The 16,883-nt window shown below is 43.0% G+C and overlaps 1 protein-coding gene across 1 annotated transcript; it reads left to right on the forward strand.

Annotated features, from left to right (window-relative positions):
• The first annotated feature begins 5,410 nt into the window (after positions 1-5,410).
• Positions 5,411-16,174, forward strand: LOC147799309 (uncharacterized). The gene is made up of 5 exons (XM_087135201.1): positions 5,411-5,794; positions 6,217-7,618; positions 10,079-10,224; positions 10,843-10,999; positions 11,839-16,174. The coding sequence occupies exons 2-5, from the start codon at positions 6,392-6,394 to the stop codon at positions 14,173-14,175; spliced, it is 3,867 nt and encodes a 1,288-aa protein (XP_086991327.1). The 5' UTR covers positions 5,411-5,794; positions 6,217-6,391; the 3' UTR covers positions 14,176-16,174.
• The last annotated feature ends 709 nt before the right edge of the window (positions 16,175-16,883 follow it).

Raw genomic sequence — 16,883 nt, forward strand, 5'->3', positions numbered from 1 at the left:
CACGGTGCTTTCCTGAACTCGTTGATGCGAGGAATTCAACAAATGAACAGGTTTTTAAATGGATGGGTTTGTAGTCCAGCTTAACGCACGACTCTTACCTTGAATTCTTAACAAGTCTACATATGACGTCGGAAAATTAATCCTTTGGCCACCTTGAATGTTCAGCTGTTATTCTTTAGTGTCTGCTGCATTGGTGTAATTGGGGTAGATTTTGGAGGGGGGAAATTGGGGGTCCTCCTTTTGTGGAGTGGACACTCAGTTTGGTCAAGGTCTGAGTGGGGGCGGGGATACATGCGGGGGGGAGCCTCCCCCGCCCTGCATAGTGAAGCACTTGGTCGATTTAGGTTTTTGGTCCAGTGTAAAAACAAAACGTGATGTTTTGTCGAAGGAAGTTTAATCTTCGGGTTGGGGGTCATAGGAACCGATCAGAGATACCTGTCTCAGTTTTGAGGTACTTATGTATTCAGTTCTTTGGAAAAAAAGAAGCTTACATGTTTGTTTTGATCATTTGGAGGAGGCTGAGAAGTTTGGCAACTTTCACCAACACTGTGCACTGGTTGGTGAAATTTTGGTGTTATTTGGTGTTAATTTTAAAACCCTGCAGTGCACTGTAACACTCATGGGTGTGCAAAGTAACACCATCGGTGTTAAAGTAACACCCTATGGTGTGGTCATCTGATAACACCAAAAAGTACTGATTTTAACACCACGGATTTTGCAGCGTGGAAATTTACCATACGAAATATTTTTTTTCTGATGTAATAAGTACAAGTCTCAACTGCGTGGAATTTTTGGAATTGGTGCCCCTACCTTGCGATTGATCACACACGGAAATGTTGATAGGGGCAACTTTGATTATGATAACTCGTATCATAAATTATTCTGGGATGTTCCCCCGCGTTTGCCAAGTTGTCGACGCTACTACTTTGCCATTTTCTGGGACGAGTTGGCACATAATGAACCTATTCGATAACACGAGCTGATTCAAATAATACAGACTTCACGCGTCTTACAAAAACAAATCATCCATGAAGTAGTAAATTTGCACCAAATGGTTGAATAAAAAAAGGACAAAAATCAGTGGAGTAAACACTCATCGTGTTAATGACAGTAGCATAATTATGTAAAAACCGGTGATACCTATTGTTCCAAAAACAACACCCGAGTCTAATGAAATTATTCAGGACTTGTGCTGCGTTTTGTGAGGATTGCCAGGGAGCACTGAACATCCTGATGTTGCAACTGTGGTTTTGATCAACAATGAATTAATATCGAATCTGACATATATAGACGAAGCAAAGAATTTAATGTCGTCGACTTTGTTTTGCATGTAGTCCTCTTCAATAGCGTAATTACCACGATATTTTTGTTTGTTTGTTTTTTGTGAACGCGTGCCTGGAGCAAGAGCACAGCTTGTAACAAGTTATTATTGTAAGGAGGTGTGAAAATCATCAGATGAGCTGTACACAAATCCCCGTTAATTCTTCCCAGTAATCGTCTGAAACACTCGAGGCGTGTAATCGATTATTGATCTAATTCTTCAACCCCTCGCCATATGGCTAATCCCTCCCTCCATCTTAATCCGTGTCAGATACCCTTCCGCCTGTCCCGCCCATTGAGAGAACGGAGCCAATATCGATAAGTTAGTTCACAGTCGGAACACGTGTGTCTGTTGTCGATGAACAATGGCCCAAGTACATAGCGACATGAATTTTTCATGAGCTTAGTTCGATTGGTTAATATTACCCACGATGTCGTCCACAAATTTGGCGGGTTTAAGTTCGGAGCTATAACATCATATAGTTTGCAAATAGTTTCAAAGAATCATAAATAAATGCTTTGCAAACTTCATCGTATACCAGACAACCAGCAAGCACTCTCTACGGCCTTTTCAGTGAGACTTCCAAGCGCCGATGGAGTATTGTATAGGACATCTAGCAAGTACCAAGGCAGCTTTTGGCATTTAAAATTAAGGTCCTTATAAATTATAACATGCATATTACAGGATGACTGTAGTCTACGCTAACAAAAGAGACATTTCCCGTCAAAATATCTAAAAGAGTACAAAAGCAGGCTATCGGTACAATTCCCTCTAGAACTATCGAGACACAAAGACCGATGTACTGTTTCGTGAAGAAATCCCTGAGGATTTAGAAGAAGGTAAGTAGAAATCCTACTTACATTTATCTGATCTGGTTGGCCCAACGTCTATATGTGAAGCGACTTGTAAAATAGAGAAAAAAACATGAAACATTGTTAGGCTAATTCTTTTTTTTTTTTTAACGTAACGCAAACACCTTGCAATGGCGTAAATTTGTGCTGGAAATTGGGGGTGGGGAAAGGTGGGAGGGGGGCTATGGAAACTTGAAAACTGGGCGGGGGGCTTCATCAGATACATTATATAGAGGGGGACGTTCATGATAAAGATGTACATCTGTAATGCGTATCAGATTCATGCAGAATAGCATATTTATAGCTTAAAAAATGTTTACCCATTTTGCAAACATTAGATATTGCAAACATTTTAGTCGCTATAGGAAATCCTAAAGATTCTTTACAGTCCAATTTCTTTCTTTTGCTCATCTCAAAAGTGTGTGTGGGAGTGGAGTAGGGCAACGGCAGCGAGTACAAACGAAATGTAGTCTTGAGCACCAGTCCAATCAGCCATATTCACCATCACTGGTGTATGTTACTCCCTTAATTTGCGATAGGTGTGGGATAAAATGCGCACTTTCCTCACTTTTGTCTTATGCTTATTGCCCACCACCCTAGGTGCTCACTTGGCATGTCCGCTGTGAGTTGCTATTCAATTTGCACCGGGAACTCTTTGGGGCAAACGAGCAGCTTTATACCACCCCCTGCCGTACTGTTTGGGGCAATCGACAGAGGGCGCTATGGAAAGAGCTGGACGTAAACTTTTCTCCACTAAAATAAAAAAGAAAAGACATCATTTGTACGCTTTGTTCTCCTTTTAAAATATTTCAAAATTCCGAACAACCTTGAAATTGTTGGCTCGCCAAAGGGGGGGGTCAAATGGGTCAATTGCCTGGTTAATTAGTGGGTGAGGATTATATACACACCCACGGCTGGTATTGCGCTTATGGTTCCCGCACTTTGGACAGCCCTTGAAAATAATTATGATTTAAGGGGGTTAAAGTTGTGAGACTATAGTCTCGACGATGGAACATGGCGGTGTTCATGGGAGGATTTAGAACCAAACGTTTTGGGAGGATTTGTTTTTGTTTGGTTTGGTTTGCTTTTGTTTGGTTTGTTTTTAGGAGGGGGATTTGAAGTTAACCTTTTACTGGCTCTCTGGGGGATGAAGCTACATTTTGGAGCCTTTTTTTGCATATTCTCTGAAGGAAAAGAAGTGAAATAGACACCCGGCCAAAATCGCCCCTTTTTCATTATTATTATGTGAAAACGAAGGCGCTGTGGGAACCCAGCATTGGCGGTGTTTTTTTACATCAACAGAATTGTGTGTTTCCTCATGATAATAAACTTCGACGCTGACCCTGGAGGTTGACCTTAACCTCACATAGGTCAAGCTATGCTGGACGGTATATTATGTATGGTTGTGTTCACAGGATTGAATTACTTTCGGACAGGTGAAGGTTACACATGGAAAATTTGAAAAAAATTCGAGTTATATCTCCGACCGTGGCGAGATGATCTCGCCTTGTCGAGGATTGACTCGATTTATTTGGCAAGTGGGCTCTATATACGCTTCCATAATCTTTCACATAAAGAGCTTTTTGAATACTCTTTGGCATTTTACAGAGGAGAAAAGAGGCCCGAAACAAGAGAAACCCTGTCGATTAACTCACTTGTGCTAGTCAAAGTTCTGGATTCTATGCCAAGGTTTTGCGACGCTTTGCCGTCGAGCGTGCTTGAAGGGACATAGGTTTTGAACTCCCTCGGGAGCCGTAAAAATTGTTTACAACATACATGTACATGTTTCTGGAGCATTAGTCTGTAGAAAGCGATGTTTCCATGGGTTTTGTTGATTTATGCCCAGAACGAATGCTTTCTGTCATGGGTGCCTTTGAATCACGGCACTGACTAGTTTATGACCATCGTGATGCATGCAGTGGTGGTTAAAGAATAATTGTGTAACTCGCTCAGGGAAACTAATTCTTGGCAGAAAACAAAAATGGTTTGGTTTAATTTCAGAGGTTGGGCGCATTTCCAAAAACCTCACACGCCCCCCCAATAAATAAATACAAAATAAAATAAAATAAAATAAAATAAAAAAGAATTTTTGTTGGCTTCACGGAAAATGCAAGAGAGGACACGTTTTGGTTGTTAGGCTTACACAATTTTTACTTAGAGGCTAAAGTCCCGCACTGCCAATGTAATGTTTTGCGAGGTGCTTTGAGTCGCAAAAAAGCGAAAGTATTTTTTTGTTCACCCCGATTCAGATCGACTTAGGTTTCTGGCATTGCCACCTCGCAAGCTTTTTCTTTGTCCCGGGCCAATCTTGTCAAAAGGTGACCAAGGTTACCGAGCTCACTTCTACTCCGTTCGGAGAACTTATTGAGCGTCGTTCTACGGCCTTGAAAATTCCCGTGTATGGCTTTGTTGTCTTTAAATTACATGCCATAATATTCGAAACGAATTAAATTTTTTTTCTTAAAATAATTGTTATGCATGAAATTTTCTCGACGGGGATCAATTTAAGTCCAACCTTTCCAGTCACGGCGGCAAACCGCAAATCGACTGATCTGGATCCGACCGTTAACGGCTGGTCCCAAATGCAGATCAAGAAACGAAGGGTTTATTTCCTAAACGCGATCTATTCGAAAAACGTGTATTTTTTTCTGTCATTACCAAGCACCGAAGAACAAAGCAAAGGCAGTGTTCCAGGCGTCCCTACTTCACTTCTCACGAAAGTGACTTATTAGCCGTGCTTAACTAGCACAAAATTCGTTGACACTTTTTTGGGCAACGTACAGGAAAGAGTGGAATTCTGAAAGGTACCAAAAACGGCACTTAATCGCGTTTGTTTGAAATAAACTCTTCATATAACGGAGGACTAACAGGATCTGTATCCTGTCAAAGATCCAATAATGAATTGGAGGACTAGTTATGCGGGTTGGTCATAAACGTGGAAAATGATCAGGGTAACTTGGTATATAGGGCCTATACATGGTCACAAGTTCGTGATGTATGCTGTTTTTCTCAGGCTGCGAAACTAACAAGCCAAACATTTTTCACAAAGCTCGAGTTCCTCCCCCTCTCCAAAAAGGAATTGTTATTTTTAGCGACGTGTCTCTTTTGAGTCCCTCTCCTGCCTCTGTTCATCTTTTGTTATGGTGATGATGTGATGCATTGAAATCGAAGATTCGTTGAATTGATGGCCGTTGGTACAGCGTGGCGTGGCACCCAACCTACGTACACACTGCATACAGGCGGCTGCGTAATGTAGTCAGCAAAACGACATCGCACAGGCACAGGTGCATCGCCGCGTACGCTTCAACACATCATCAAAATTTATTCAGAATTTGGACTTTGCCCGGAGCCCGATTAACCCACATCTATTGCGATTGGACAAAATTGAACCCAAGCCAGCTCATGACCGCGTCACCAGTCCAAAAACTGGGAGTTCTTCCTCTGTATATCCTAGTGGATTTGGTCACATTTCGCTCACGGTGGGTCGGCTGTTGTGACGGATTTATAGAAGCGATGTGTTGTTGATGACGGGGTCGGATGACGAAAAGCAAGTTTCATTTCCGCGCGCCGGCACGCCCAGTAGCTGGAAACGCAGGGATCGGGGTTTCGTGAGTCACGTAACGTAAGTTGTCCACATTACCAAATAATATGATTTGTTTTGTTGATAATGATACGATCACGAACTGACGAAACATCGAAAAATCCATCCTCTATTGTGATGATGGATGGTGTGCGAGAGCACAGGCAGATATACGCCTGGTGGTATTAATTATGTGCCTAGCATTACACCTGTCGTTTATGTCATTGTGGGGCACGTGTCTGTTCTGGCATTGACAGCTTACAGCAAAGGGACTCTAGGGGCAAATGGGGTTGGATTCTGAATTTATGTCTGTTCTTGAGACTCCGGGATTGGGCCTTTGCAACTGAATCCTCAGGTCAGTTTCACAAACAGGTTTCTCATAGAGGTTCTGGGCCCTGTCACCTGTTGTTTTCAGAATTTCAGGAAGCCATCTTCATACCAATCTTTTGCTTTCACTTTTTAAGGTTGGTGTTTGTGAGAGTGCAAGACTTGGTCTTTGCTGAATTGGAGAGAATCGACCAAAATTGGTATTAGGTAATTCAATATGTGATGTGATCCTGGCAGACTGCTTATCCAGTGGACTACATTACTTGTGAAAATTTTCTCTATTGAGGTTTACAGAAAAACTTGGTGTCAAACATGAGTAATGCTCTTAGATTGACCCGAGCTTTGCCCCTGAATGATGCGGGAGGAACTCAACTCTTCACATTCCTCCTCTCCATGAATGATTTGGAGAGTTTCTTCGACAAACCGACCAAGTCGTCACCCATATACTATGAAGGTCATGAGTGGTACCTGACGTGTGGTGGCTACCAGTCGAAGGAGTCGGATGACATTTACCTGGGCATGTACCTGTACTGGGACAACAAGGCTGCGGGTGAAGGGGTTAGCTGCCGTGCGGACTACCGCCTTATTGTCCGAAATGTCAGGGACGCTTCTGAGAGTGTGGTCTCAGAGGGCTCCCAGGTCGAGTTCAGTGCTCCGGACACCTTGGGATGGGGCAAGCGCGAGCTGGCTCCTCTGCACGAAGTGCTGGCTCCTGGCAATGGCTTCCTGGTCGATCCAGGTCGAACGGTCATCGTTGAGCTGGCGGTGCGGTACTGTCGGACAATCTACCAGCAACTGGTGGATTTCTCCCAGCTCCCCGAGCACATGAACCAGCCCTTCTCATCCTACTTCACCCCCAACTTTTCCCTGTGTGGTTTTGACTTCTACATGTCGTTTTACCCGCTTGGGGACCGTGAGGAAGCGGAGCGTCACGTCTCGATGTACCTCCACCGCTTCAACAACCCGCACATCCCCGAGTGTCTCTGCTGCCGCATCCGCTATCGCTTCTTCCTGGGTGACCTGGTCTCCCCGACGGGTGACTCTAAGACATTCGAGTTCTCCTTCCGGAGCGATCGCGGGTATGGCCGATTCAAAGCTTTTGAGCCCCTGGCCAATATGGACATGTTCAGGAAGGGACTCGTTCCTCTTGGGGTGGAAATTCTCTCCATCATCCCCTTTGCATTCGTAGAGGTCCCCCTGGCGACCAGGGGTTACTACCACACGGACAACTTCGTCTTTGACGACGTTATCTTCCCAGATCACCGGATGAATGTCTGGAAGCTCTCCGCTAACAATTCCTCCAAGTACTTGTCGCTTCGCCTTGACACGGAGGACAGGAACAAGATATTTCCCGTTGGGAGTCGGGGCACCGGACGAGATGCCCTTTGCACCAAATACCTCCAGTGGAAGGCGTACCTTCTTTCCCGCACTGACCGGAGTTACAACGTGTCCATCTCCGAGGTCCCCATATCTGCATACTTCTCCCCAGCATTCCCTGAAAAGTTGTTCAGTATGGCTACAAAAGTACCCATCCAGAGGGTAAGTGCAGAATTGTCTACAAGTGGGCAGGGAAGGGGGGCAGTCAAAGGTGTTTTACTACGTCTAAAATAATTATTTGCTCAAACTGTGGGTTCCGAAAATCGGTTCCTCAAATGACTTTTGTAAAATTCCACTCAACTGAAAATTTTGCTTTTTGTTTTTATCTTTTGCTGGTTGTATGTGTTCATGTTTGAATTGGACGCATTCATAGGAATCTCTGTAAAATTGAGATTGAAGCTTCTCAGAAACTTTTACTGAAAAACTTACTTTCTTCAGTTGAAACCATACCACAAAAAGAAAGCAGATGTGGCAAAATGTTCAAATTTGTTTTGTCTGCATGTAAACAAGTTAGATACCCATCCATGTGACATGCTTGAATGGGAAGATTGTCAAACAATCTTCCCTCTTGTCGTATGTGTACCTTGCATTTTTCTTGAAGGCACTTTCATTGAAAGTATCTTCCTTTAATAACAGGGTGAATGACATTTGCTTGCTGCTTAAATGCAACCTTATTGCTTCCATAGTGCACATGATTGCCTTGCAGTCCACCAAGAATTTTCAGCATTTGTAAGTCCAGTGTTGACATACATGACATTACAGTTCAGTGCCTGTCTGCACCATCTGGCATGCTAGGCTCCCGCAGACAACAGCCACAAACTAGGACTCTCCAAATCTCCTTAATTGCAGCCCAGCTGGATGCAAACAGCCGCAGGCTCTTGCTTAGGTTTACCAGAGGTCCTATTTGCCAGCCAAAAGTGAATTCCTTTCCGTCTTGCGGATCATGCCTCATGCAGTGCAGGCACTACACTGCGCTGACGCTGTGTCATTGTCAGACCCTAGGGATGCGGGAAAAGCCCTTGACCAGCAATGCCGGGCATCCCATGACAGTCTCCTTGTGTAGGTTTTCATTTCAACTGCTGTTATCTTTGGTCGTAAATATTAATCTTCAGTGGAACATGACTTGGACTGATTCCAAAGCCACCATGCTGAAATGGAGAGTTTAAAGTTGCAGTTTACTCCAATTCCCAAATCTCAACTTGCATACATCTTCTGTATAGGAATTTGTCCATTTTGTCATGCTTTTGGTTTTAACAGAGATTACATAAATGCTGTTGTCCTCTTTTAGCTATGACGTCAACAATCAGTGTAATTTCAAGTTGGTTTGGCCGAATTGAAATGACCGTAATTTTTCTTTAACTTAAAGAGTGAATGTTTACTGGGCACTTTTCTTGGGGTTGAGCTTAATCACTCTAACTGAAGTACATGTAGCATTTTTTATTTTCTAGCATGATGACAAAGCCCACAAATATAATACTTAAATTCCAATTCCTAACAGAAAATCCTGTCTGAGAAATTTGGGTCACCTGCCCCTCTGGGATACTTCACCATCTATGAAATGAAACACCTGAGTGTAATTTGTAGTTTTGAAACATTTGTCACACCATGGCTGTTTCAGACTGTCCAAACTGGCAAACACAGATTGATTGACAGAACTGCTTCCATTGAGAATGCTATTTAAACTTTAATGTTGCATTTTGCATATGGGGAAGAGGTGCCAGCACTTTCTACTGATTGAAATCCTCAGTACAGTTCTTCGTATTTTCTTTATTATGATGAATTTGTCGGTATTTTTTGAAGGTCGATAGACACAGAGTGTAAACACAATTGTACATGTACTTCACAATCCTGTCCCGAGGGCAATAATAGTTTTTATCCTCGACAAGAAATGCCAGCAAGATTTTGTTTATTTTCCTCACTAATGCCTTCCTGGACATTAGTGAGGAAAATATCTTCTTTTTTTGAGACTGTAGGGATGCATTTTTTGGGGCTGTAGATAATGGAAATGTCAATTTGTTTTCTAAAATTGTTAATATGTAAACTTGCATCACTATGCTGATTCCCTTTCGGCGGCATTGTTAAAGGGCCCTCATTTCCTTGGAAGTGTAGCCTATTGATCCAGTTGCCAATTTTATAGTCATCTAGGGCCGACGCATATTTTTATTTTTCAGCTTTTAACAAGGAAAAAAGGTTTGGGTCACAGGTTTGAGCCATTGATAGCTTCGTTTTGCTTGAATGACGTACATTGTTTAGATTGAGCAAGAGGCCCAAAGTGCAGTTGGTCCGGTGGTGGATGAATATTGTGGGAAGGTGCACCATTATAAGTGGTTACCTTTTAAAAAAGAAGCTCAAAGCACTGCTCATGTGGTCGGGTTCACTTCCACTTGTCTCCCCTTTCTTTGGAGAATGTCAGGGAACCCCTCCCCTTACATTTGCAAACCTCAAACTATTTGACTAAGTTGATAAGTTGAACTCCCCAAAAGTTGACCTCGAAAAGCCCAAATTAAATGTCATTTTTACATCCAGATATATAATTGGTATTTATTGTTAGCGGAAGATTACAGCAATCTTGGAGTTCACACAAGTGTGATAATGACTGTATTGTTGGCATGTATCTGACAGGCCAAGGCTTTGGATGGTGACTACTGCACAACAGAGGAACCATCACTCTTGTTTCGCATCGAGTTCTTTAATGTTCAAGACATTCCCGGCGTCTTACAGGATTACCCAGTCCTGGAGTTTGAGAGATTCCGACTCTACCAAACAAGGTTTGTGTAGGAAGGCAGTGTTTTTCTGAAAATTACAGGGCACTGTGTAGATCAAGGATATAAATAGATCCATGATAGGATTCACTGTAAGCTTTTACTAGTCAAAATGTTGAAATCTGGAATTATTCGAATGCACTGCCATGGTGCTAACAAATCGGCAAAATTGCTATTGAATTTCTGAAAATTTGAAAAGTGTTTTCTATATATCTATCCAGTTTTTAAACTGTATCAACAAATCAAGCTTACAAAATCACACATCTTTCCTTCATTAATGTGCAGAACTTTTTCTTTGATAACCTGATCTCTAATTCGTAATATTTCTTTTACACATTTTTTTCTTGTCCACCATCACAAGTCGAAAAACACTGTGCAAACAAGTCTTGTGCGTATTCAACTTTCTTTGCCCTCTAATTCCCAGTCGCATGTTTGCATTGTTGAAAAATCATTATGGTCTTTAAACTTCAATGTAATATGTCTCTTAAAGATAGGTGACAAATCTAGCCAGTTTGATCATTAACCCTAGCAGTCCCAAATTCTCTGATTTCAATACGATTTTACATACACCCTTGGGGGTCAGGGTTAACTATAGAGTCTCCGTTTATTTTTTCAATGTGACAGAGAAGGCCTTCGGCGTTGTCTCGATGTTAACAGCTCACTCAGAAACCAGCTGGATGAGCTGCGTAAAAGACTTAACGAAGTCATGAACATCAGTGAAAGCAACATTGGTGGCAGCAGCAAACAGCAGTTGATACGTGAATTCAGGAGCCTGCTGCAGGTAGGTCCATGAAATCTCGAAATTGTCACCAGTGGCTGTTTCAAATATGTCAGAACAATGCCTGAAATATGACTGTGACGGATCCGACGATTGCCGATGTCTGTCAAATGTATCGTTGCTAGCTGTGTACATGTGTACATGTACAATGTACGAGAAGCCCAGACTGTGAGTGCGATCACACAGTGCAATGCACCAGCAGGACAGTACATGTTCAAACTAACCTTTGGTATTGTGGTGCATCGTTCCCAACGCGGTATCCATTTTTACCCACATAAATTTGTTGTGGTACTGGGGACGTGCACGAGATCATCACTGACGAGAAAATGTTTCCTTATCAATAATGTGTGTTTTTATATTGAACCTTTTTCTATTTAGAACATGAAAGTTTTCAAAAATGCATATCTGTATGCCAGATGATAGGCACTTTCTAACAATGTAGTCCCTATGGGATTTTATCTATATTTCAGGATACTGTGATAGAAAATTGTCGATAAAGGGGCCCTTGAAAAATAGTATTCTGGATACTGCTGCACATGAAAATATTTACAACTCTGGATGACCCCTAAAAAGTTAGCTGCACTTTCTTTGCACTTTATTAAAAAATGGGTAAAAACCCCAATCCAAAGTGACAGTTGTTTGGCTCTACTTTCCCAATTCCATGCAAATCCCTCAAAATGCCCCCTTGCAGAGGTATTAAAGTTTAATTAATGTACCTTTGTAGAAGAACTTGATGCGGCATTCATCTGATTGCAGTATTCAGTATTTTGTAAGAAGTAAAGAGATTTCTTTGTGTTGGCTTTTTTAATCAGCCAATTCATATTCACTTGACTTTTCTGCAGGCAAGTGATGAAACTGATTCCTCCAGCCAAGCTGCCTATAAGTCCATGATTTCTACACCTGGATCAGACACCTTTGCCACTGCCTTCTCCTTCTCGGGCACCCCATCTCTCGAAACACCCGCAGCAGGAAGGGTTTCTCCCTACGTCACGTCAGGAACCCGCAGAGAACCCCTGAACAAGATCTCCCAGCTGTTCGGCTCACACCCCGGCAACGACTTGCCCGATTTTGGCAGCGCGCCCCCGGCAACCACTGCGGTCGCCATGCCGTCAGCGACAAAGGGCAAAGTGGCCAGCCTCGGGGCAGCCCTGAGGACCTCCAAAGGTGGCTCGTCCTCGTTCTTCCGCGGAACCCAGGCCAGGGCCAGCACAGCATCCACGTCCTCTGTCAGGTTCTCCAAGAGTAACTCCAAACCGACGCTGGGCTCGTCGGCGTCTCAGTCTGCACTCAAAGAAGGGCAGCACAAACAATCCAGTGGAGTGGCCCCTTCTCAGAAATCAATGTCCTCCCTTGACAGGCAGCAGGTGGTTAGCAAGCACTTCTCCATCTCTGGGGGAAATGCACCTGCCACACAGCCAACGGGTCCAGGAGCTGTCAAAACAATGCCTGAGCAGACCATTTATGCTTCCCTCTCCGTTCCATCGAAAACGGTCCCTACCATCACCTCTCCAGCATCAAACACATTTGCCATTGTCTCCAAACCAGCAGCAAAGTATGATTCTGAGCCAGGGGAAGAATATGAAACATCTACTGAGGGACGGAAGCAGAAATTTAATCCAAACATCTTCAAGGCGGTGCTCCCAAAGTGGGGGTCTTCTGGTGCAAGTGACCAGTCATCAGGCAAGGCCACCACCCTCCCGAGAAGCGTGCACCCGGGAGAACGTGTAACAGACTTCTACGGCAATAAGAGCCTCGAGAGACCGGCACCGGGGATCTTCAATCAGCCCTCGAGGAGCACATCCAACCTCTCAGCCACCCGCCATCCCACCCCGGCAGTCCAGAAGGTCAACCCAACCCCATCTCCGAACTCAACCCTCACCAGGTCAGGAGGTGTTACGAGTCTCAACAACCCAGGTAACTACTCGAATCCTCCCACGACCATTTCAACCGCAATTGTGATGCCTGTCCAAGATGTCACGTACACCGAGCCGAATCGGATCAGAAAGCCTCCAGTGCCAGCTCCGAGGAAGGGTTTGCTGAAGAATCCCTCAGATGATGGCAAAGGCGACGATAACTACTTCGATGGCTCCCAAGCCACTGACGTATATACCAAAGAAACATCTCAGTACCCAGAGAAGTCCAAGCTAGACTATGCCCTCTCTGCCAACCAAACTCCGTCAGAAGAGAAGGCTGGCTTCTCTCGAGCTTCAGTGGCCTCCATAGAGGATCCCATGCTCCAGACGGAGGTCTACTCCATCTTTGCCCAAGCTGCCAGGGATGGCGTCAAGCTGGTAGAAGAACCTCCTGAGATGCATGAACCCCTTGTCACAGCTGCACCAGAGCCCTCGGCGAAACCCCAGGGAGGACCCGAACTGACCACGAAGTCCACTAGTAGAACTGTCCCTGCTATCACAGTAACAGATCCAGCTTGTGCCAGTTCAGTCGTACCAAGACATGGCGCAGTTGGTGGACAGCCCCTGTCACCGTCCATCCTGAAGAAAGGGGACTCTTTCTCCAGCAGTCAGGGCCCAACCGTGAGGAAATCACGCAGTGCCAACAACGTGCGCTTCAGTGAAGATAACGTCAGTGTGACTAGCCAGTCTTCATCAGTGGAGATGCCTGGACAAGCTCAGCCAGGCACCAATCAAGGGGACCTGCAACTCCCAACTCCCAACAAACCAACTCCCTCATTTGATCAGTACGACGGCCACAACGGTCAATATCCAAACGGAGGTCAGTCCGCCAGACAAATGGGTCAACAGCAGCAGAAGTATTCACAGCAGCAAAATTACGAACAGAAGTTTCAAGAACAGCAGTACCGCACCCAGCTGCAGAAACAACAAGTTCAGCTGCAGCAACAGCAGCGGCAGCGACAGAAGCAGCAACTCCCCGAGCAGCAGTATCAACGACAAGGACAGGAGTACAATCAGCCGCACCGTTTGACGGAATCCAAACGCACACAACAAGTTCCTGTAGCTGCAGAGGAAAAGCAGCAGTACCGACTGGAGCAGCTGCGTCGGGAGCACCAGGAGTATGTGAATCAACTGTTGCAACAACAACAGCAACCCTCCATCAGTCAGCAGCAGCACTTGCTGCAGCACCGCTCAGGGCCAAGATCGGAGGCAAACCTCTCCAGGACAAAATCTGGGAGTTCTGAGGTGGTTCAGACATCGTTATGAATCAAAAGGTCGATGCTTACCTGGCGTGTGTGTATTAATTATCTAAATACCACACGGTGCTTTTGGTTGGTAACCATTAGGGCATTCCAAATAGTTGTACATGCTTGGAAAGATGATTGAAAGGCTTGTGATAATTTAGAAAGCATCTGTCGGTATACTGCTCATGAAAGTTTTAATTTTCAAAATATCACACATTAGATGATGAACAGTTTGTCTCAAGAAAGTATTATTTTTAGGTCAACACAACAAACAGGGAGCTTTAAAATATCTCCCATATTCTCGACTCGGTTTGGGTGTCCATAGTTGATTTTGATGCTGCTGACCCTGTCTGGAATGTCTTACACAAAGAAAGAAGTGATGAAGTTACCGGTAAGACGTCCTGGGAACTAGCAGTTTCCTAACTCCTTTTTCCCTTGACCGACAAACCCTCCCTTAAATTAAAAAAAAAGAGAGAACCACAGAATAAATGGAGGACACCCTCACATGAGCCCAATACATGTAGTATTTTTTGGCAAGAAGTATTCGAATCGAGCTCGTCAGTTAACATGTAGACACTTGTTTGTATAATTGCTGCCCTGTAAAAAAAGAGAAGCTGTAGGTAGGCCCTGTAACTACATTTGAACAAAGTGTCGGAATGATTATCTTCAGAGCAGATTGTATTAAATAATTGTTTTTAAAGTGAATTTATGTCAATGCCGAATCAAGAATTGCAGCTGTAAATTATTTGCTATATTTTAAAAAGCTTGTCATTTACTTCTAGGGGGATTGCCGCTCTGTATATCGAGCATTTTTATCGTTGTATATGTACATGCATTTGAAGATAAAATGGCTTGTCAGTTTTAGTAAGTGTGATGTGTCCTCAAAATTGTTTCTAGAGGAACATCGAACAGTACCATGTAAACTTAAAAAATGACTGGATTTTTGGTAATAAAGCATAATTACGCAAAGACATTGCTTTTAATTAACGTATTTTAACAATTGAGCTTGAACTATTGCTGGAAATGTTATTCAGATCAACATTCAGTTAATATTTACCAAACCTTTATAAAGTGTATAAAGTGCCCAGAATGTACATATGTATAATTGAAAATGGCAGTACACGTAGTGATTTGGAAGTACAATGTGTGTGTCACTGTTGTATTCCAGGAATAGGTGGAAAATTTGACACGATTACACAGTTATTCAGATGTTTTAATTATTTGAATGTTTTAATTGCACGCTGTTCCTCTGCATACTAGTTAATATGAAGATTCTGGGGATTCTGAAAAGTGTGAGTGTGTTTGGAGGGGTGTTTTCTTTAAGGTATCATGCTTTGCCTTAGTATTTTTTGACCGTTAACAAATTTATCGATTTCTTGGGAATTCCTAGTTTGATAGCATCATAGTTTAAGGTGCTTGTGCAGTGGCACTTTCTTCTCCAACAATCACAGTGTCATGTCACAAACTACGTTTTGTCCCCCCAATAGTCGCAGAATTTTTCCCAGTTGACGGCATGGCTGATGTGCTGCATGCCTTGTGAGCTTACTTCTCTGAGCAGTCTCCCATATGGGAAACATTACATTGTCATGAAAAAGTTGCAGATTTGCCATGAAAAACTCATGGATTTACTTGGGAAAAAATAAAGCAGAAAAACCTTTTGAGCTTTTCCAGATGGACTTCTTCATCAGATACATTCACACAGCTTGAAACATTCCATGTCAAGATTTCAATAAATTGTCACTTCCAAGACCATATTTGGAAATCTGTTTTTCTCTCTGCAGGATGCGTCGAAATTGTTTCATTCCAATTGGCCTTTTCTGTTTTCAGTATCTCATTTTGTAGGCCAGTACATGTATATACTCCATGTAAACTCGGGGGGGGGGGTGTAACTGTAAGTCATATTTTAAATCAGCCTGTAGGACAAGATACACAGTTTTCTCTGCTTGATATCCATGTGTTACATAGCATTGCTTGATACATTAGCATTGTGATGAATGTCTTAAATAAAGCAGAAAACAATAGTTGGGGAGTATGTTTTGAATTCTTTGAGTTTTGTTTACGTAACTACCCTCCCCCCCCCGGTGTTAAAATTTAACATTTCCCTGCCATACTGCTGCTGGGACAATGATTATTGCTCCAGAAATGTTTGGAATGTTGCTTTGAACAAATGATCGAGTACATGTACCTCAAATACAGATTGTTGAAAATACTTTAAATAATGCTAACTGTAGAGTCTTTTTCACTGACAATAGCGAGAATTCCTGCTTACCAAATTGACATCATTTATGCTTTATTATTTATTTCATCTTTTTGGAGTCATTTGAAGCTCTCAAATTCTGTGGGCTAAGATTTTTTTCCCAATGTAAGAAGCTCAGAAGGGGACATGCTTATGTTGTTCATGTTGCGTTGTTCTAGTCTGAATGTAGGATTCCATCCAATCTGAATGGAATGTTTCTGAAAACATAAGTGAAAAAAGCACACGCATCGTTCCTGAAATCACTTTCTAAAACTTAAAAGAAAAAAAAAAGTTCAAACGTGGCATTTACAAAGTCGAGCAAGGTTTCTGGACTGACACACACACACACAAAGGAACAAACTGTTTATTCAAAAACTAAATTAAAAAAGGTTACCCACGGTACCTCTCATCTTAAAGAGGTTCAGAGGAAAGTATAACCCGAGGACTGGAATAAGTACACTCACATGGAAGGACGTTCAGATGCAGACACAGTG

The sequence above is a fragment of the Acanthaster planci genome, linkage group LG04, assembly GCF_054643075.1.
Source record: "Acanthaster planci isolate LZ-2023a linkage group LG04, COTS_SCS, whole genome shotgun sequence".
In the NCBI taxonomy this organism is placed as follows: Eukaryota; Metazoa; Echinodermata; class Asteroidea; order Valvatida; family Acanthasteridae; genus Acanthaster; species Acanthaster planci.

Excerpts from the sequence above, each read along its gene's own strand:
- LOC147799309 (XM_087135201.1), top strand. The coding sequence starts at position 6,392 with ATGAGTAATGCTCTTAGATTGACCCGAGCTTTGCCCCTGAATGATGCG. Across the intron at positions 7,619-10,078 it reads CAAAAGTACCCATCCAGAGG|GCCAAGGCTTTGGATGGTGA; the intron begins GTAAGTGCAGAA and ends TGTATCTGACAG. Across the intron at positions 11,000-11,838 it reads AATTCAGGAGCCTGCTGCAG|GCAAGTGATGAAACTGATTC; the intron begins GTAGGTCCATGA and ends ACTTTTCTGCAG.